Here is a 23228-nt window from a genome sequence, read left to right on the forward strand (position 1 = left end):
TCCGCGCGGCATGTGGGATCCCCCCGGACCGGGGCACAACCCGTGTCCCCTGCATCGGCAGGCAGACTCTCAACCACAGCGCCACCAGGGAAGCCCTATTTTTAATTTTTTAAGGAACCTCCATACTGTTCTCCATAGTGACTGTATCAATTTACATTCCCACCAACAGTGCAAAAGGATTCCCTTTTCTCCACACCCTCTCCAGCATTTATTGTTTGCAGATTTTTTGATGATGGCCATTCTGACTGGTGTGAGGTGATACCTCATTGTACTTTTGATTTGCATTTCTCTGATAATTAGTGATGCTGAGCATCTTTTCATGTGTTTGTTGGCCATCTGTATGTCTTCTTTGGAGAAATATCTATTTAGGTCTTCTGCCCATTTTTTGATTGGGTTGTTTGTTTTTTTGACATTGAGCTGCATGAGCTGTTTGAATACCTTGAAGATTAACCCCTTGTCAGTTGCTTCATTTGCAATGTTTTCTCCCATTCTGAGGGTTGTCTTTTGGTGTTGTTTATGGTTTCCTTTGCTGTGCAAAAGCTTTTAAGTTTAATTAGGTCCCATTTGTTTATTTTCATTACTCTAGGAGGTTGGTCAAAAAAGATCTTGCTGTGATTTATGTCAAAGAGTGTTCTGCCTATGTTTTCCTCTAAGAGTTTTATAGTGTCCAGCCTTACTTTAGGTTTTTAATCCATTTTGAGTTTATTTTTTTGTATGGTGTTAGGGAGGTTCTAATTTCATTCTTTTACATGTAGCTGTCCAGTATTGAAGAGACAGTCTTTTCTTTTGTCTGTTCTTGTCTCCTTTGTCATGGATTAGGTGACCAAAAGTGCGTGGGTTTTTCTCTGGGCTTTCTATCCTGCTCCATTGTTCTATATTTCTATTTTTGTGCCAGTCCATACTGTCTTGATGATTGTTGCTTTGTAGTATAGTCTGAAGTCAGGGAGCCTGATTCCTCCAGCTCCATTTTTCTTTCTCAAGATTGCTTTGGCTATTTGGAGTCTTTTGTGTTTCCATACAAATTGTATTCTAATTCTGTGAAAAATGCCATTGGTAATTTGATAGGGATTGTACTGGATCTGTAGATTGCTTTGGGTAGAATAGTTATTTCCACAATACTGATTCTTCCAATCCAAGAATATGGTATATCTTTCCATTTCCATTTGTGTCATCTTTGATTTCTTTCATCAGTATTTATAGTTTTCTGAGTACAGGCCTCTGGCCTCCTTAGGTAGGTTTATTCCTAGGTAATTTATTTTTTTTGTTGCAATGCTAAGTGGGATTGTTTCCCTAATTTCTCTTTCTGATCTTTTGTTGCTAGTGTATAGGAATGCAAGAGATTTCTGTGCATTAATTCTGTATCCTGCAACTTTACCAAATTCATTGATTAGCTCTAGTAGTTTTCTCGTGGCCTCTTTAGTATTTTCTATGAAGAGTATCATGTCACCTGCAAACAGTGACAGTTTTACTTCTTCTTTTCTGATTTGGATTTCAAGGAACAGGAAAGTTTGACTCATAGTTCAGAGAAAAGGTAGTCAGTAGAAACTGACTCCAAGATGACTCAGATGTAACAATTAGCAAAGACTGTTTTTTTAATTGAAGTACTGTTGATTTACAATGTTGTGTTATTCAGGTGTACAGTAAAGTGATATATATTCTTTTTCAGATTCTTTTCCATTATAGATTATTATAAGATATTGAATATAACTCCCTGTGCTATACTGTAAGTCCTTGTTGTTTATCTATTTTATATACAGTAGTGTGTATATGTTAATCCCAAACTCCCAGTTTACCCCACCCCCTTTCCTTTCCTCTTTGGTAACCATAAGTTTGTTTTCTATTTCTGTGAGTCTATTTCTGTTTTGTAAATAAGTTCTTTGTATCATTTTTTTAAGATTCCACGTATAAGTGATATCATATTATATTTGTCTTTCTCTGACTTACTCCACTTAGGATGATAAATTCTAGGTCCATCCATGATTCTGCAAATGGCATTATTTCATTCTTTTTTATGGCAGAGTAATACTCCATTGTGTGTATATGTATATATATATATATATATATATATATATATATATACCACATCTTCTTTATTCATTCATCTGTTCATGGACATTTAGGTTGCTTCCATGTCTTGGCTATTGTAAATAGAGCTGCTATGAACATTGGGGTGCATGTATCTTTCCAATTATGGTTTTCTCTGGATATATGCTCAGGAGTTGGATCACTGAATCATATGGTAACTCTATTTTTACTTCTTTAAGAAACTTCCATACCATTCTCCATTGTGGCTAGAAAAGAGTTTTAAACAGTTATTATACATATATGCAAGGACATGAAAAAGTATATGGTCAAAATAATGAATTAACAGAAAAACTCAGCAGAGATATAGAAATTCTAAAAAGAGAGCGAGAGAGAGACAAATGGAAATTCTAGAACTGAAAAGTACAAAATTTGAAATAAAAATTTCACTGGGTAGTCCTAACAGCTATTTAGAAATGGCTGAAGGGTCGGTAAACTTAAAAACAGGTCAAAAGAAATTATCCAATCTGAAAAACAGAGATAAAAAACTATTGAAAAAAATGGACAGAGCCCTACTAGCCTTCAAGACAATATTAAAGAGCCTAACATACATGTAATAGGAATCACAGAAAGAAAGGGAAGAGAGAATGGGGCAGAAAAAAATTTTTTTAAATAATGACAGATTTCCCCAAATTTGGTAGAATACATAACTTTAAAAATGAATAAACCCAGCAAAACCCAAGCAGGATATATGAAAAAAGAAATTCATACCACAAACATCATGGTCAAACTATTGAAAACCAGATAAAGAGAAAATCTTAAAGGCAGCTAGGGAAAAATGACATAGTAGAAATTGAGTGGGTGGGTAGAGGGACAGGATTCAGAAACAACGAAAGTTAGAGGACAATGGAATCATATTTTTAAGAGTTAAACTGGGAGCAGGGGTAGGGGGCAACGTCAATCCAGAATTCTATATGCAGAGAAAATATTCTTTGAAAATGATAGTGAAATAAAGATGACTTCAGAGAAACAAAAACTTAGAAGTTATGCATTACAAGAAATGCTTTTAAAAAATTATTCAGAGGGAAGGGAAGTGATATTAGATGAAAACTCAGATCTATGGGAAGAAATAAAGGGCACTGGAAATGGTAAATATGTAGGTAAATAGAAAAGAATATACATTTTAAAAATTTCTTTAAAAGACATAAGTGTTTAAGGCAAAAATAGTTCACTGCATTTAAACATAGGTGGGCCTAATGTATATGAAAGCAATCATGTAAAGGATGGAGGATAAATAGAACTACACTTCTGCAAGTTTCTTACATTTTACATCAGTTACTACAATATGAGGTCTATGTGCATTGAGACACTTTAATGCATATGGTAGAGTAAGCACTAAAAATTAATGTAAAGAAGTTTAGTGGAAGGTCAATAAAGGAATGAAGATGAAATATAAACAAATATTGATTAACCCAAATGAAAGCAGAAAAGGAGAAACAAAAGAACAAAAAAGGGATGAAACAAATAGAATACAGATTGCAAATAATAATAGACTTAAAATCCAATGATATTAATCTTACGTTAAATGTAAATAGACAAAAAAACTCCAATTAAAAGGCAGAGGGCTTCCCTGGTGGCGCAGTGGTTGAGAGTCCGCCTGCCGATGCAGGGGACACGGGTTCGTGCCCCGATCCCGGAAGATCCCACATGCCGCGGAGCGGCTGGGCCCGCGAGCCATGGCCGCGGAGCCTGTGTGTGTCCGGAGCCTGTGCTCCGCAACGGGAGAGGCCACAGCAGTGAGAGGCCCACGTACAGAAAAAAAAAAAAAAAAAAAAAAAAAGGCAGAAATTATCAGACTGGATTTTTTTTTTTTAAATCAAGAACCAACTATAGGACTTCCCTGGTGGCGCAGTGGTTAGGCATCTGCCTGCCAATGCAGGGGACACAGGTTTGAGCCCTGGTCCGGGTAGATCCCACATGCCGCTGAGCACCTAAGCCCGTGTGCCACAACTACTGAGCCTGTGCTTTAGAGCCCACAAGCCACAACTACTGAGCCCACGTGCTGAGACTACTGAAGCCCACATGTCTAGAGCCCGTGCTCCATGACAAAAGAAGCCACCACAATGAGAAGCCTGCACACCACAACAAAGAATAACCCCCGCTCGCCGCAACTAGAGAAAGCCTGCTCACAGCAAGGAAGACCCAACATAACCAAAAAAAAAAGGAACCAACTAGAAGCTATCTACAAGAGACACATATTTAATATAAAGATACAAATAGATTGAAAAGAAAGGAAAAAGATTAACCAGGCAAACAGTAAACATAAGAAAGGTGGAGATGTTGTATTATTATCAGACAATATAAAATTCAAGCCAGGAGTATTAAGAGAGATAAGGAGGGGCAGTTCATGAAAGAAGGAAAGAGAAAGAAAGAAAGAAAGAAAGAAAGAAAGAAAGAAAGAAAGAAAGAAAGAAAGAAAGGAAGGGAGGGTTAAATCATCAGGAAGACTTGAAAGCCTAACAGAAGACATAAAAATCATATATACATATATATATATATACGCACCTAATAACACAACTTCAAAATGCATAAAGGCAAAACTCATCAAACTAAAAGAAGAAATAGACAAATCCACATTCACAGATTGTAATATTCTCCTTTTGGTGAGTGATAGAACAACTAAATTTAAAAATCCATAAGGATATAGTTGATCAGAATAACACTATCAATACCAAACTGAATTAATATTTGTAGAAAAAAATTGACAGTTATATAACTACTCAACTGCAGAATACACATTCTTTTTTAAAGCACAAATGGGATGTTCACCAAGGTAGATAATATGGTGGGTTATGAAATGAGTCTCAATAAACTCCAAAAGGTTGAAATTTTAATGACTCTTCTCTGTCCACAACAGAATTAAATTAAAAATCAGTAATAATATCCAGGAATCATTTTGCAATATATACAAAATTGAATCATTATGTTGTATACCTGAAAGTACTATAATGTCATATGTCAACTATACTGTAATTAAAAAATAATATCTAGGGCTTCCCTGGTGGTGTAGTGATTAAGAATCCACCTCCCAGTGCAGGGGATGCGGGTTCGAGCCCTGGTCCGGGAACATCCCACATGCTACGGAGCAACTAAGCCTGTGCGCCACAACTACTGAGCCCGCATGCCACAACTACTGAAGGCTGTGCACCTAAAGCCCGTGCTCCGCAACAGGACAAGCTACCACATTGAGAAGCCCATGCACTGTAACGAAGAGTAGCCCCTGCTCACCGCAACTAGAGAAAGCCCGTGCGCAGCAACGAAGACCCCTCACAGCCAAAAATAAATAAATTAAAAATAGTGTATATGTGTCAATTGCAATCTCCCTAAAATATATATCTATATAATAATTTAAAAATAGTATCTAGGAAAGCCCCTGAATATTTGGAAATTAAACAACACACTTCAAAAAAGTGAGTCAAAGAAGAAACAATAAGGGAAATTTAAAACTACTCTGTACTGAATGAAAATGAAAGCACAACATATCAAAACTTGTGAAATGCAGATAATGCAGTGCTTAGAGGGAAATGCATAGCTTTAAATGTTTATATGAAAAAAATAGAAAAGTCCAGAATTAGTAATGTAATCTTCTACTCTTATCAGCTAGAAGAAGAGGAAATCAAATCCCAGTTAAGTAGGAAGAGGGAAATAATAAAGAACAAAAGTCAATAAACTAGAGAATAAATAATCAATGGAACCATAGATGGCTTTTTGAAAAAATTTAAAATTTTTATAAACTTCTGACCATATTAGTCAGTAGAAAAAAAAAAGAGGAAATACAAAATACCAAAATCAGGAATGTTTGAAAAAAATGACAAGGTCCTGGTTCTCGTGGATTTCTAGTGGGGGAAACGTGTTACATGGTCATACAAAGAAATATACAGGTATAGATTGTGGTAAACTCTATGAGAATTCTGCAGGGGAGGGAGAGGCCCATTGGGGTTGGAGAGGGGCACCTCTGCAGAGGTAAGTTAACTTCGACCCCTGAGCTCCACGAGGAGTAACGTCAGCCCCTCCCGGCGTCTTCCCGGCCCCTAGGAGGCAGGTGGCGGCCCCGCCCCGCGCGCGCCCCGCGCGCCGCGCCCCCCCATCTCAGCCGCCCCGGCCCTTCCGCGCAGGCGCGGGATGGGCGCGAGGTGGGGCTAGGCCGGCGGCCGGGCGGGGCAACCGCCGGGCGGGCGGGGCGGGCGCCGAGCGGGACCACACACTAGAGAGGTGCTTTCGGTCAGACCCACAGGCGCCGGTTCCCCGCGATGCCGAGCACAGATCCGGACGCCTCGCCTCTCTGAGTCGGTCTCAGCGCAGAAGGCACAGAGGGAGGCCATGGCGGAGGCCTCCGACCCCGGGCGGCAGGCGTCTGCGGGCGGCGGGAGCCTGGAGGAGGAGGACGAGGAGGACGAGGAGCGGGAGCCGCTGCTGCCGCGGATCGCCTGGGCCCAGCCGCAGAAGGGCTCTCCGGGGGGCGCCGTGAGGCTGGAGAAGGCTGTCGGGGAGGAGGACGCGGCCTCCCCTAACCAGGCCAGTGACCGGGAACTGCTGCTCCTGCCCAGGGATACGTTTTTCTTCTCTTCTCTGAGTTTGGGGCGCCTGCGGAGCTCGCCCACCAACCTGGACCGGAACCGCCCCGTGGGTTCAGGTGCGATCCGGCTCTTCCCTTCCCGGCGCCCTCCCAGTGCGCCTGTCGCCGCCGCCGCTCAGCCCCCCATTCAAGCCCCTCCTTGGGTCCCTACCCCCGGCTTCTTTCGCTGTCTCCCGCTAGCCCTTGCCTAGTAGGAAAGGCTCTTCGCCGGGCATCAGGTCCGGCGCACAGGCCGAGGGGTCAGCCGCTGGTCACACCTTGGACACCTCGCCTTTCTCTCCTGCTCCCCCGTTTACTCGCACCTTTTCCAGGGGCTATAGGCTGCTTCACCTGAGGCCTGGGGTTGTCATTAAACACTGATCCTTGAGGCCTCCCCTAAGAGTGAGCCTAAACTTTTGGAATCAGACAGAAAACTTAACACTGTAAAATGACGTTAAGTTGTTTGCTCAAGTTTGGACTTGAGTTTTGGGTTAAGAACCCTGAACTACCAGGAAAGTTGGTGAATTTTCAAGGTGGTTGACAGCCGAGAGATAGAGAGCAAGAATATCCGGTTGCCACTGGGACACGTTTCAAAAACTTTTTAAGTTAAATACTGTTACTGTAACATTAGCCAGAGGGCGCAGAAGCAGTTGAATTTCTGTACCTGCTCTCTCTCTCGCAAAGTTTCCTTTCTTGAGTCATTTCTATTTTTATACTTTAAAAAGAAAGAGAAAAAATTTTTTTCACTATTAAGCAGACTGACAGCCTCGGGTGAAAGAGAGGATAATTGAAATGATGTTGAAAGGTATGCGACTGCAGGCATTGATATTTATTGATAAATCGAATTTTTTGCCATGATAAGGCTAATTTGATAGTAAAATAGAATAGGCTTGTAAGAGTCCTAGGTAGAGCTGAGGCAGGCTAGTTTGTAAAATGGCCATGATAACACCTACTTGCTGGTGGTAAGGATGGTTTAAATGACGAGATGTGTGCATGGTGCCTGGAGTTTCATTCCACATGTGAGCTTAAAGAAAAGGCACAGAAAATGTAGTTTTCATTAATGCTGCTTAAGTTTTTCTGGAGTGGTTAGATTTTACATGTCCTGCTATTAGTACACTAATGGGGCTTCTACAATTTAAAGAATTCTGGATAGAGTAGGTTATTCTAGTTGTAGTTGAACTTATGGTCAAATATTCTAGAGTAAATAAATCAGAGCAGCCCAAGGGAAGCAGACTTTAATGAATAAAGCTTTAACAAACCTGTCTAATATACAGATCGGCTAGCTACCATTATGTTAGCTTTTGGATGCATTGACAGTACAACATTTAACAGAACAAACAAATATGCATTTGCAATCAAGTCACAAATGGATCCACATTCACGCAGCTACATTGATAATATGGGTATATATTACCTAGAAACCGGTCTGTGAAGTAAATAAGATTTGTGCGGCTAACTTGCCTTTTTCTACACAAAGTTACCTGTGTAGCTAGATTTTAAAAGAGCCTAAAACCTTGAAAATGTGTTGATTCTATGAAGGTGAGGTTTTGTAAACAAATGATATTAAGGCTAGAGAAAGTAAAAGTGGAGATAGAGTATAATATTTGAATACAAATGGATTATTAAAGAGAATTCCAACCTTTTGAATGGCAGTAACTTACTTATATCACAGTTTACAGTTTGCTAAGATCTTTTTTGTATATTTCATTAATTCTCACAATAGCACAGCAAGTTAGTTGTTATTTACCCCCATCCTGAGTGTGAAGATTGAAAATGAATGAAAACTGTAATAACTAGTAGTTGATAGAACTTCAGAGGTAAGCCAAAGTCAAGGTCCAGGGAGTGGAAAAGCCAGACTGAACCTAGTTTTTTCATGTCCTACAGTTTTTCCATTTTGCTGTAGATCCCCAAGTGTTATAAAATAATTGTTAACTTTTGTTACTTATTATGGAGGTCTTATTTTTAATGGATTTAAAAACAGTTTTGAACTGTAAAAACTATTTTTAAAATTTCAAACCATTCTCCTAGAAAGTTCATGATTAATTTAACTAGATGATTAAGTTTAGTTATTTTTTGAGTCCATTAACTTGCTTTGTCCTTTACCATCCAATTTCTATGAAGCCACCTCTCTAGTTCTAAGATATTCTTGCCTTTAGATTAATATTAACATCATTTATGATGCTTAACTATTTTATGTAACAGGAGCTTTATGTACTTTACCCAGTGGAAGAATGTCATATGTCTGTTATCTTTACTTGAACAAGACATGTGACAAAGTCTAGAACCAGCATAAACATAGTGTTGTTGGATCAATGTCAAAAGGATTAGTGGCATTCCTTGTTCCAGTTGTCATTTTAATCAGTGAGTTGAAGACTAGTAAAGATGATAATAGTTAATACCCACAAAACAGTTAGTATGTGCAGAGGGCATAGTTCTGTGTGCTTCACATATATTAATTTATAACGAACCCTATGATGTGAGCACTATTTTTTATTTATTTTCATTTTAAGGAAGCACAGAGGGGTGAAGTGAAGGTCCCAGTTAATATAAACCAGAGGCACTTATCAATTTTGTTGGAGAGCCTGGCAATTAGAGAATGGTGTTAGAATTCACAAAGAGCTTCCAAAGTAAAAGAAAGTGTGTGTTTATAAGCCCTTTAATGATTCATGGTGGCTTATAAAAGTACGAACAAAATAAAATCATTTAAAAGTAAGGAAGAAATATAAGAATGGGAAATAAGAGCAATGAAATAAGTAAGATGGGGGCCGGAATAAGAGTACACAAAATTAACATCACACACTCGATACAGGCAGCCCACAAATTTGATATTTAAGATTACTGAGCAGCCAACTTGAGAGAAACACAATCACTCTGTCCATAAAGTTAAAACAGACTAGTTATTTGAACCAAAACAAAACTGGCAAAGGATAAACTGTCATGCATTCTCTTGGAGAAGAGATTATATGCTCAGTAATATCTTGGTAATAAAAGTGATGACTTTCATAGGAGTGTTTCTTACAACTTCCCTGAAGTTCATTTCAGTAGAAGTAATTCTAGTGGGTGGTGTTACCAGTATTGCTGGGTCTAGATTCAAGATGCTGATAGTCTGGCTTACTTTAGAGGAAGGTATTAGAAGAGTGGATATCCCATGGATCTTGACAATCCTCCAAAGCTGAACTTTTGAAAGGTAGTGAGCAGCAGTGTGTTGGAGATTATTCCTCAACCAATAATTAGAATACACTTATTCTTGTTTTCCATTTATTGCAGAGATCCATCATTCAGCAAATGTTTCAGTGTCTATGGGGTGCCAGTGGAAATTGAGGCCTTGGGGAAACAGTGGTGGCCAGATATCAAATGGATGTCCAGTCACAAGCCTTGTCCCCATGCAACCTTATAACCTAATGAAGGAAAGAGTCAGTTAAAACAAACAGTTCTAACAGAGGATATATGTGCTTGGATGGGGAAAGCCAAGGCTTCCATAGAGCCATACCCTGGATTTAGGGGCCAGGGAAGATTTAGCAGAGGAAGTAGCATCCAATTTGAGACTTGAGGATGAATAGCACTGGAACCCCTGAGAGTTCCAGTTTGGGTCAGATCACCAAACTTGTGAGCCAGCTACTTTTCTTTTTAGAAAATATTCTGGCCAATGGGTAAGATATATTCCCAACCCTTAGGTGAGGAAGAGTTCATTTTGATTTATTTATTTAAAATGAGAGCTTGATAAGTTACCATGCACACTTATATAAAACTAAATATAAGAGGTTATACAAGGGGTTCTCTTAATCCATTTTCAATTTCTGCTTATCAGAGGATCAGCTGTAACCCTTAAGTGTGGTTAAGGGTTTGTTAATAAATAATTCGCAAATTTACTGAGGTACAGTTTTAAGCACTTGGCATATATCACAGGACAAAACAAAGCTCTCTGCCCTCCTGGAACATAGATCATTTTGTTATAGCATTGCAAGGTGATCAGATGATGTCAAAGAATGGATAAGAATTAGTCATAGAAAGGAAACTTGGCATATACATCAGAACAGCATGGACAAAGGTTCAAAGGGTGGGCTGGATGCCTTGTGAAAAGTGTGGAGTTTGAATAGGACTGGAACTTGACTAGAAGGCCACTGCTTCTTGGAGGAGTGCCAAAGAGAGTATACCGAGATAGAACTCACATTCTCCTCAGAAAATTTGACTATTTTTTGATACAGGGACAAATAAAAATCTCATAGTTTATTTCTTAAAAGGGAGAAAGTAATTTTAACTGAACAAAATTTAAAGGAGATATAGCTAATTAAGCCCTCAGCTATTAAAAATCAAACCAAACAATGACAACAAACCTTCAAACCAAATCTCCATGGCACATTTATCTTGAAGTGGTGTAACTTTTAGGGTGTGTTCTCCAAGTTAAACTCATTGCTAAATACACATTTAGGTAAATAAAATGAAGAAAGTTGTAGAATGTAATTGTGAGTTTTGAATCAGAAAAATTACTAAAAAATAATTACTTTGATTTTTAGAATAGTTGATATATAGTCTTTTTTTTTTTTTTTTTCTTGCAGTAGTTAGGTAGGACCAGTTGTCTTTTAAGTGCCTTTCTGGATTGTGATGGTAAATCCAGACCATTTTCAAAGAATGCCAATTTTCATGTAGGGAGATAATCTCATTTATCCAAAAGAGTTGCTCATTAAAGGGACAAGTTAAAGAAAAAGAGATTGAGAACATCCAGGCTGATTTTTTAGGAATCGTTCTGATCTGATTTTGGTTGAAGCTGAATTATTAAGTATTCAGAGTATGATCCTGGGCTCCGTGAGAGTAACAAAGGCAGGTTCTATGATGAATTCATAAAGCTTAACCCATAAGGCAATTTGATAACATCTAATAGTAATGTCAAAGTCTGCACATAGTTTCCAAAAGAATTGCTCAAGTACAGGATGGGAGAGACCAAAAGGGGTCCAAGAGTTTAGCCATTTCAATATGAATTAGTATGACAGGACTCCTAAACAACGATTGTAATACTAGAGTGCTTCTTATTTTGGTATAATATAGAGAGATATCTCTATTCTCTGTATTGGGTTGCTTGATTCTGGAGACCATATTTTAAAGTGGCACATTGAAAACTGAAGCATGAAACAGGAGGGCAACTCGGATGCTGAAAAGCCTGAAAATACTTCCATATGAAAGGAGGCAGAGAATAGAGGAGACTTAAGGGAGCATGAAATGACCTTCAGCTATTTGAAGGGCTATCCCTGGGAAGAGAGGAGTAAGTAGACTTTTGTTTTGCTCCAGATGGCAGGTCTAGGACATTGGGTGAAACTACAGAAACCTATTTCTGAAAAAGAAAGAAGTTTATATTTATTTTCAAACAAACACAAAAAGTATGGAAAAAGGAGTGATCCCTCTTTGAAAGTGTTTAAACATTGGTCCAGAGACCACCTGCTGGTGATGTATTATGGAAAGTACATCAGTACTGTGAGCAAAGTTGAAATAAATAGCTTTTCAAGTTCTTTCTTGTTAAGAGCCCTGATCTAGAAGAAATATCATTTGACTAATGATAATTATTATTGGCATATTCTGCCACACAAATAATACTTCATTTATTCATTTAAATGCTTATGAAGAACCCACTAAATGCCAATCCCTCTTCCAGGTGCTAGGGATGCACAGTGAACAAGAAAGACAAAGTTTCTCCCTTCATTCTTAAGAATTTTCATGGAATAGATCTGGAAATAGTATATCAATTGTATAGACATGACTAAAGTACTTGGATTATTTATTCTTTTAAGTAGGTTAAATATGCCCAAGGGCCCTTTTTGTAGTATTTTTCTCAGCATAAACTTTTAAAAATTAGTAAATAATTGTTTTATTTATGTCTGAATTAAGGAAAATTTTAAATTAAGGAAAGTTTATAGTTTGAATTTTCATAAGATTGACGTGTAATAGCATTTAAATGCCTTTCAGAGTAAAATGTGAATAATTTTTGGCTTGTCTACCACTTTAAATGATTAATTACCACTTTAAATGATTAACTCTGCAAGTGTTTATTGAATGCCTTTTATGTTCCAGGAACTATAAAAGTTCTGGGTATATAGCAGTGAGAGAATCCTTGTCTTCTTGAAGCTCACAAAATAAATAAGTTATATAATATGTTAGGTGATAAGTGCTAACCAGAAAAATAAAGTGGAGGTTAGGGGAGATTGGGTAGGGTCTTGGGGGCCAATATAAGAACTTAGAGTTTTTCTTCGAGTGAGATGGAGAACCACTGGGCGGCCCTGTGAGTGAAAGTGCTTAGTCCTAACCACTGGACCACCAGGGAATTCCCTGACTTAGGTTTGAAAAGGATTACCATACCTTCACTGTTGAGTGTAGAGAGGAGATCAGTTAGGAGACTCTTGTAACAATCTAGGCTAGAGTTGATAGTGACTTGAATCACATGGAAGGAATGGAGGTGGTAAGAGGTAGTTAGGTTCTGGATATTCATTTAAGGTAGAGCTACACAGCTTGCTGTTGGCTGTGGGTGGGGGGCGGTGAGGGTGTGAGATCATGGATGATTCCAAGGTTTTTTGCAAGAGCGCCTAGAAGATTTGGAGTTGCCAGTAACTAACACAGGGAATACTGGGAGTGAAGCAGTTGAGAGGAAATGAAGAATTGAGTTTGAGGCAGTAAAGTTTGAACTGTCTACTAAATATCCAAATAGAGAAGCTGAGTATAATAGTCTGGGGTTCAGGGCAGAAGTCCAGGCTTGAGATATAAATCAGGGAGCCATCAGTGCTGATGAGGGAGAGAAGAGGGCCATGAACTGAACCTGGGCATTCCAAAGTTAAGCGGTCAGGGAGATGAAAATGAGCCCACAAAAGACTGAAAAAGAGGAGCTAATGAAATGGAAGGACAACTTGGAGAAGTGGCGTCTTGGAAGCCAAGTGAAGAAAGTGTTTTCAGGAGGAGGGAGTGACCGACAGGGTGAAACGATGGTGTTGGTTAAGGAAGATCAGTTCTGAGGTTGAATTTAGCAATGTGGATGTCACTATGGACCCTGACAAAAATTATATCAATGGAGTGGTCAGGTCAGAAGCGTGATTGAAAAGGGTTCAAAAGAGAGTGGGAGAAGAAAAATTGGAGATGGTAAATATAATTATAGAAGTCTTCTTCTATAAAAGGGAGCAAAGAAATGAGGGGGTGTCTAGGGGGACTTTGGGGGCTAAGAGAGATTTAAGATGAGAAAAATTACACCATGCTTTGTATGGTGGTGAAAATGATCCAATAGGGAGGGAAATATTGATACAGGAAAGAATTGCAGAAGAAATGTCCTGGAGTAGTCAGGAAGAGATAGGTCTAGTATACAAAGTGGAGGAGTTGATCTTAGAGCTTGGATCATCCATCTATAGTAATAGGCAGGAGGCAGAGGTTGTGGATGGATAGATATGGTGCTGAGGGCTGATGATAGTTTTTTCTGCTTGCTTCTCTTTTCTTCTTGAAATAGGAAGATCATCTTCTGAGAGGAAAGAGGTGTTGGGAATTTGAGGAGAAGGGAGGGTATGAGATAGTTGCCAGAAGAGTGGGAGAGTCTGTGTATTAGGGGAATCGTCCTAGTTTAGGCTGTTATAATGACATACCCTAGCTGGAGTGGCGTAAACAACAGACATTTATTTCTCACAGTTCTGGAGGCTGAGAAGTCCAAGATCAGGGTGCCAGCATGATCAGGTTCTTGCTAAGGGCTCTCTTCTTGGCTCGCAGATGGCACCCTTCTCACTGTGTCCTCACATGGCCTGATCCCATCATGGGGTCCCCACCCTCATCTAAACCTAATTACCTACCAAAGACCCCACTCCCTGTATGATCACATTAGGGGTTAAGGCTTCGAGTGTTTTGAAGGACACAAGCATTGAGTCTTTAACAGGAATGTAGTATGCTCCCAGGGCAACATGAAGAGTCCACCTGAGGATTGTGGTGATGAATTTAAGGGGAGACACCAGGCATTGTGTTTATCTAGTCAAGTTCAGCTGTCTAGGCATAGGCATAGTCAGCAGACAGTTGGGTTTATCCAGGATTGGGATTTTTCCAGGTAACCATGATGAGGGGTGGGAGGAAGAGAGTGATTTTTTGATGATTAACCATAATTTATGCTGGCCAAAGAGGGAAGTAGGGACACAAAGTGGGTGAAGACCCTTGAACAGTATGTGGTAGATCGGTGCTTTGAACGTCCTAGTGGGATGGAAGAATTTTTGGACTCAAGGTGCCAGAGGGAGTGAACTAGGAAAAATAGAAGATGCCTGAAGTGAAAAGTAGGGGGAGATTGCAGGTATTAGTGATGACAGATCTGAGGTATGACTGCAGTCGGAGGCTGAGGTGGGATGAAGAACAAAAACACTGGGAGGGAGGAGTTCAAGTTAACACAAGGCATTAGTGTGATTATTTCAGTATAGGAGATCTTGTTTTTTACGTGTCATAGCTTGAAGTGGGGTTAGAGAAAAAAAAAAAAAAGCATCAAACCAGCCCAAACAATACTTAATTACATTTTTCTGTACCTAAATGTTTTAGTGCTAATAATCTAATCCAGTATTACAGGTCCATATTGTGAGCATTCTCAGAGCTGGTCTTTCTTCTTTTTAGCATTCTATTTAACATTGATTTTTCTTAATGCAATAATTGTTGGTTCTTCAGAGTTGAATACATTCTTGGATGATCCAGAATTTGCTGATGTTATATTGAAAGCAGAGCAAGCAATAGAATTTGGAGTTTATCCAGAAAGAATCTCTCAAGGTTCAAGTGGAAGTTACTTTGTGAAGGATCCTAAGAGGGTGAGAATTTCACAGACCTACTATACATAACAGACATTTTGGAAAACACTAGTTTAAATGTGAAGTCATTGTGAGTTTCTGAAAATATTTTCCTAATAAATCTGATTATACCTTCTTTTCAGAAATAAAGGTCAGTTTACTATTAACTAAAGCACTCTACTACTTAAAAATTGAGCTATTCATTTTAAGCCATAGTTTTCTGTTTTATTATTTTAATATTTGGTTTCAAGTATTTATTGAATACTCACATTTAGCTGTAGATTTGTTGGGTTTATATTCACAAGTCCTTACCATACAGTAACCAAGCAGAGTTTTATTTTACCCTCAGAATATTTTTTCCAGCATTATACCAGAGAAGGAGCCTGGGCAGTCTGAAGTTTGAAGGTGTTGGAATGTGACAAAGTGAAATGAACCAAAGTATAATTCTAAGGCAGAAAAGAGAAGTTGATATGGGACTTTGTTCCACTTAGTCTAGAATTTTTCAAAAATCTGTATTATTTCTAAAAGCTTTCTGAATGATGCATAGCCAGCAGTTCTCTTTTTCAGGAGGAAAAAAGATTATAATTCCACCCAAATATTTTTTGCAAAGACTGAAGTTATATTTTCAAACATAGTCTTTTTTGAGATTTAAATATATATATGTAGGTAATGTCAATCTCTCTATCTTTATTCCAAGCTTGATTTCTTAATTTGTTCTTGTTGACTTTTTTATTAGTGACTCAGACTTTATTGCATTATAAAACAGTTATATACTTACAGTAAGATTTTTATTTCTTGTCTAAGGATAATTCAGCTTCTAAATTTAATATTAATGTATTTTATCAGACCAGTAATAACGATTATAGTCTTTTAGACATCCATGAGCAATTTTTTTTAAGGAGAGAATTTATTTAAAAATTGGTTCATAAAGAGATAACTGAAAAAAGATTTAGGGTAGGAGAATCTGGCAGCATAGATGTCACTATATCCTATCATTTCCTTTGTATCTTAGAGATGACTTTTTGTCATTGGATTTATTCATTTAACAGATGCTTGAATGTCTACTGTGTACCAGGTCACGCAGTACTTAGGATATAGCCCTAACAGAGAAAGTGCCTGCCCTTTTAGAATACACATCTACTGGGAAAGTAGACAATAAATAAACATAGAATTGGGGTATTTAATAGATATCAAATAATAACACTGTTTGACCTAGGTCAGTTTTCAAACATTTTAAAATCAGTGGAACTCCTTCTTAACTAGGAAGTCCAGTACATAAAATGGGTGAAATCAGTGGATGGGGTCTTAGAGCCCTGCCCTCCCCTCTTCTCTCACCTTCCCTAGAATTTCTCAGAGCATGGTTTGAAAACCATTAGCCCAAAGGATTATTGATTTTAGATTGTTGAATGAGAATGCGTATAAAACTGTTATTGGAATTAAACCTCTTAATAGTTAAGAGTGATGCCCAAATTTGTAGTGGGAAGAAGTAGAAAATGATCAGAATGCGTTTTATGGATTATTATCTCTCTATATTAAAAGTCTAATAAAATTTCTACTTTTTTTCCCCTATAGAACATTACTGGTGTGTTTAAACCCAAATCGGAAGAGCCCTATGGTCACCTGAATCCAAAATGGACCAAATATGTTCATAAGGTCTGCTGCCCTTGCTGCTTTGGCAGAGGCTGCCTGCTTCCTAATCAGGGATACCTTTCCGAAGCTGGTGCCTCCCTTGTGGATGAAAAGCTTCATCTGGGCATTGTACCAAAAACAAGGGTAAAGCAGAAATTGTTTTTAATCATGTACTTCTAATTTACAGCCCACTTCTCTGTGAACACTTGAGTAATATTTGTAATGACAGAGCCTAAAGTTGAGCCCCTTTTTTTGTAATCCAGAGTCACAAATGACTAGTAAATTGATTCTAGTGTAGAGCCACAAAGTATCCAAGGGAATATCTCTTGCTCAGGTGAGCTGAGATGATGCTGACGAAAAGAGGAGAAAGAACTAGCATTTAGAAAGCAGAAAAAAATCTAGAAATTCTTTTGAAGGTAGAGATAACTAATATGCTCAGAAGACTGCTATCTTTTTCTTTCTGACCTTTATACATTTTTACTTGAAGTTCTACTGGAAATGTTCATTCCTAATTCTACATTTCAAGACTATTCTTTCTTCCACTGGCCAATTTTAGCTGCCTCTCTCAGAAAGAAATACATGTGTGCCATTTAACCAACTTTGCCAAATCCCTTATTTTAGATTCTCAGGAGCATTTAGTATAGTGTTAAACTTTGCTAATTTACAGCATTAGAGTGAGTTCCATGGTGTATGTGAATAGAAATACTATAATGCAAATTCTAATAACCATTTTTCTAAACTGTACGTTTCTAGGTGGTTTGGCTTGTCAGTGAGACATTTAACTACAGTGCAATTGACCGTGCAAAATCTAGAGGCAAAAAGTATGCTTTAGAGAAAGTGCCAAAAGTAGGTAGAAAATTTCATCGGATAGGACTTCCTCCTAAGGTAAGTTACTGCGATGCGCTTTATTTGGGGCGAAGTTCATCACATATTACCTGAGCTCTGTACGCTAGGCACTGTGCTGTGGACTGTGGATATATACTAGTAAAAACGGTTTTCTCATCTTCAAGAGCTTATAGTAACAAGCAGTCTCAACTCAATGTGATAAAGCTGTTGAGGATGGTTAAGTGCAGGGAGCTCAGAGAGGGTAGAGGAGGGATATTTAACCCACTTTGGAGGGCTAGGGAATTTCCAAGAGGAGGCTGCACCTAAGGCTTTATAAAGTAATGGCTGAAAGTGCAGGTGAGAATTAGACCTAGGTTTTATTCCAACCCTCTCCACCAGTTAGCTCTGAGACCTTGGGCAAGTCCCTTACTCTCCAAGCCCCAGTTTCTGTAAAATGGGGATAATAAAAAACTACCTCTTAGGGTTGTGAGAATAAAATGAAAAAATATATGTCAAGTACTTGGTACAGTACCTGGCACATAGTAAACGATAGTAGCCGAGTTTACTCACTACATACTAGATTTTTTTTTTCTTATCAATTTTAAATAAACCTAAGGGATGATTAGCAACTAGCTAAGCAAGGGTAGGGAGGGTTAATGGGAAAAACATTCTAGAAAAAGCAGTAGGCTTTATTATTATTTTTTAAATTATATTTAACCTGCAATTTTGTTGTTTTGCTGTTGCTATGCATTTATCTATATAAAAGAATTTGAGTAGAAATGCATGGTTATCCTAACTTGTCTTTAATATTGTACTCCAAGTAAGCAAGAAGTTTTGAAAAAATTTACAAGGCCTGTTACTCCTTGCATATGCTGAAATAGGTGTGACTAAAGAAGGATATTATTTCCGTATTTATGACTACTAGGACTTCATTATGAGTGCTTTAGAGAAAACATTTAGGAAATCGTTAAAATTTCATGCCAACAAGAACATAAAGTGTTAGGATAAGTGACAGATTTTTTTTTTTTGGCCGCACCGCCCAGCATGTGGGATTTTAGTTCCTGGACCAGGGAGCCAACCTGGGCCCTCGGCAGTGAAAGCGTGGAGTCCTAAATAGGTTTTCTTTGTGGTGATTTGTAAATATTTATGAGGCCAGCTAGGTTACCCATTACCTATGTGTCCTGTGCTATTTAAATTTGTATTTCTGTCTTTAAAAAATTGTTTAATATTAACAAATAGTAATTTTAGCGATAGAAAACTTTATAAAATAGACATATCTTCAAGGAAAGGACTTTTTAAAAAAACCACTATAGAGGTTATGATTAATTGGTTACTTCTTTAAAATTTATGACAGGATCTTTAAGCTACATAGTCAAAGAATTCATTCTTTTATAAACATAAAGTCATTTTCTGTATCTTATGTTGTAAAAAGAATCCTGAAGTATTTTTTCAGTAAGAAAAAATTATACTATTATTAGATAAATAACCAGGATAGGTGTAAAATTTGGTCTTCAAAATTAACTTCATGTTAATGAGTATTTTTAGAAAACAGTATTCTTCTTGAGAATATCACCTTAAGGGCACATGTGTATTTTGTTTTTTAGTTATCCTAAAATAGCTGCTATGCTCCTTGAAAGTCTAGGATTGAGCATTTTTTATTTGCTATGTATTCTTTATGTGATTATTTTAAATTAATGTATAAAAATAGTTTTCTTGATAAATGTGGCTTATCTAAATTAGTGTTAACTTCGATTTTTCTTATTGTGTTCATATAAAGTATTTTATGACAATACTGCTGAGAACTTTAAAAAGTAGTCTCTTTGTTCTTATATTTTCTTTTCTAACTATAATTCTTAAAATTATAGATTGGTTCCTTTCAGTTATTTGTTGAAGGTTACAAGGAGGCTGAATATTGGCTTAGGAAATTTGAAGCTGAGCCTTTGCCTGAGAATATTAGAAAACAATTTCAGTCACAGTTTGAAAGATTAGTTATTTTGGATTACCTCATCAGAAATACAGGTACTGAAGTTCTCTCATTTGTTCACTCAAATCTTGTTAACTTTCAAATTGTATTCAACTCTTGTTTATCCAAATCAAAGATGTAAAATTTTGATGCAATAGTCTTGAGGCCACTTTTTCTTTACGTTCCTTAGAAAACAGAGATGTAGTACCAACTCTCCCAGGCAGAATTAATCTCGTACTGGATATTCTGACTCAGAGCAGGCTCCTGCCCAGGTGATAGCGATCAGTTCCTATCCCTCCGGAGCGGGGAGTTTCTTGGCAACAGGACAAAGCCTTCTGGAAATTGGAAATGTTGTAACATCTTATGGAAAAAACCCAAACAAACTTTTTGGCCAACATAATAGATAATCTGCGACAGTGGTTCCCAAATGAGGTTCCCTGGACTGTCAGGGTCAGTATTATGTGGGCATTTGTTACAAATGCATCTTCTGGGAGCCCAGCCCAGACCTGCTGAATGTGACGCCAGCAGTTCGTGTTTTAATAAGTCCTCCAGGTAATTCTCATGCACCCTGAAGCTTGAGAACCACTGGTTCTAAATCTTTGCTCATTTATATTAGTTTCTGGAAAAGCATTATGTACCTTTTTAGATTTACCTTTATTAAATCATATGGTCTTAAGTTAATGTTAAAATTAGTGTAGAGTCCAATGGAATATTACTCAGCCATGAAAAAGAATGAGATATTGCCATTTGCAGCAGTATGGATGGACCCAGAGAATATTATACTTAGTGAAGTAAATCATAGAAAGACAAAAATAATATGATATCACTTATATGTGGAATCCAAAAAAATAATACAAATGAAGCTACATACGAAACAGAAACAGACTCACAGACATAGAAAACAAACTTATGGTTACCCAAGGGGAGAGGGAAGGAAGGAGGGATAAATTAGGAGTATGGGATTAACAGGTACAAACTACTACACATAAAACAGATAAGCAACAAGGATTTACTGTATAGCATAGGGAATTATATTCAATATCTTGTAATAACCTATAATGGACAATAATCTGAAAAAAATATGTATATATAACTGAATCACTGCTGAACACCTCAATCTAACACAATATTGCGAATCGACTATAGTTCAATTTTTTTAAAAATTAGTGTAGAATCTAGAATACTCCTATAGAGACATTAGGTAAGAGCCTATCCAGGAATTTGCCTGGAAATGGGGGTAGATGCTTTTTCTCCCAAGGTGCAGAGAAATTATCCTTTTTAATAACCTGGGTTTAAGAGTTCTTGACAGTAATTGTACCTACCACAGAGTGGTTTTAAGAATTCAGTGAACTAATACATGTTAAGCACTTACAACAATGTCTGGCACAGAGTAAATCTCAATGAATGTTAGCTAACATTTATGAGTATTTTTAGTCTGTATGTGTTAAATTGGAGGCTTTAATATGTCCATATGCTACAGATAACAAATGAAGGTCTCAAAAAGTGATGACTAAATTTTTCCCTTGGTATTAAACTATGATATCCATAAAAAAATGAAGTGACAGATTTTTTGTTTGTTTGTTTTGAAAGACAGGGGAAATGATAATTGGTTAATCAGATGTGAAAACCAGAAACAAGAAGATGAAATTACGGTAAGGAAATTTTAATATATATATATATATATATATATATATATATATACATATACACACACTATCAATTTCTGTAAAAAATTCCTTGATGTTAAGTTATTCTTCATCACAACCTGTCCACCTAGATCCTTGGTTTTATCTCCTTTTTCTGTTTTTGTCCTCTTTTTTCTTTCCTTCACCTGTTTACATTGTATTTTTTATTCTATTTTCAAAACCTCTGTGCAGGTTTATTTTTTATGTTGTATTAGTATAGAAGAATGATATCAGCTCAGTCCTTTTTTTTTTTTTTATTGCCGTACGTGGGCCTCTCACTGTTGTGGCCTCTCCCGTTGCGGAGCACAGGCTCCGGACGTGCAGGCTCAGCGGCCATGGCTTACGGGCCCAGCTGCTCCATGGAATGTGGGATCTTCCCGGACCGGGGCACGAACCCGTGTCCCCTGCATTGGCAGGCGGACTCTCAACCACTGCGCCACCAGGGAAGCCCAGCTCAGTACGTTTTTTAGGGCTTTGGAAATTTGTTGTATAACCACCATATTTATTTTGCTTTTATGTAATAAAGAAAGGCTTCTAGTATTTTTTGCCAAAATGTTTATATTTTACTAATTCACTCCTTTCTGAGCCTTATGACTCAAGATTAGGTAATACAGAATTACCCAATAAAATGGAACCTATGTGCTTTACCTGTGAATTATAGCCATTGACCTTAAAAATATATACTTCTAATGCTTATAAGAAGCTGGTTTTCATGTACATAATAGACCGTGAAGACCCTCAACACTATCAGAATGATAGATTTTAGATCCATTCCTATCAACTTTGACTACCCAAGTTCAAATTTTAGATATTTACATGAGAGATATTTTCAGAATAATTTTACTAGTTTAAATCAGTTTATACATTTAAGAAAGTTTTAACTGATTAAAAATAAATTTCTCCAATGTTTACAGTCTGTGTATTCTCATCACTTAAAGCTGTTGCATCACTTTAAAAGTTTGTAGTTTTCCGTGCTTATCAAAGAAATTTAAAATTACATATTCATAGTACTCAGCAATAAAAAAAAGAATAAGCTTGATATATGCAATAATGTGAATGAATCTCAAAATCCTGCCAAGTGAAAGAAGCTACACAGAAGGGAAGATACTGTCTGATTCCTTTTATATAAAAACCTAGAAAGTTCAAACTAATCCCTAGGGACCGAAAGGAGGCCATGGTTGTCTGGGGTGGGGTAGAGGGAGGGAGGGGACTGCTAAGGGACACAAGGAAACTTCTGGGTGGTTTCACATGTGTCAGTGCTTGTCAAATTGTACACTTTAATATGTAAAGTTTATTGTGTGTAAATTATACCTCATAAAGTTGTAAATAGAAAAAAATAAATGGCAGTTATAGCAGAAATGGGTTTTAAAATACACATATAAAAATATTCATATTTATAACAGTTCCTAAATATATTTTATTGGCATATCTTAAGCAGTTGGATTTTACTGAAAACCTTATTCTTTTTCTCTTAAGTATTTTTTGCATTTTCATCAAGATATTTGATATAAACTAACAGGAACAAACCTGGCATATATCACTTGGACCTTCACTCTAATACTTTCAATTTAAAAATTATCTTTTTCACGTCTTGTTATTTTATCTAGGCCACTTAATAATGGCAACCATCTATTTTTTGATAATAAGAAGTACTGTTTAACATGAAAAGTCTCTTGTCCCTGAGGTCTTCGTTTCCATTACAGAAGAATGGAGAAGTT

The 23228-nt window shown here is 37.4% G+C and overlaps 1 protein-coding gene across 1 annotated transcript in view; it reads left to right on the forward strand.

Annotated features, from left to right (window-relative positions):
* Positions 1-6402: 6402 nt before the first annotated feature.
* PI4K2B (phosphatidylinositol 4-kinase type 2 beta) overlaps positions 6403-23228 on the forward strand; it is a gene marked incomplete at its 5' end in the record, with an annotated part of 29113 nt that continues 12287 nt past the window's right edge. The window contains 6 exons of the mRNA XM_079696553.1: positions 6403-6715; positions 15293-15429; positions 16981-17181; positions 17791-17922; positions 19728-19881; positions 21416-21477. Of these exons, the coding sequence (XP_079552679.1) occupies positions 6403-6715; positions 15293-15429; positions 16981-17181; positions 17791-17922; positions 19728-19881; positions 21416-21477 (999 nt within the window). The remainder of the gene's footprint in view (positions 6716-15292; positions 15430-16980; positions 17182-17790; positions 17923-19727; positions 19882-21415; positions 21478-23228) is intronic.

The sequence above is a fragment of the Hyperoodon ampullatus genome (genome assembly GCF_949752795.1).
Source record: "Hyperoodon ampullatus genome assembly, chromosome: 1".
Classification (NCBI taxonomy): Eukaryota; Metazoa; Chordata; class Mammalia; order Artiodactyla; family Ziphiidae; genus Hyperoodon; species Hyperoodon ampullatus.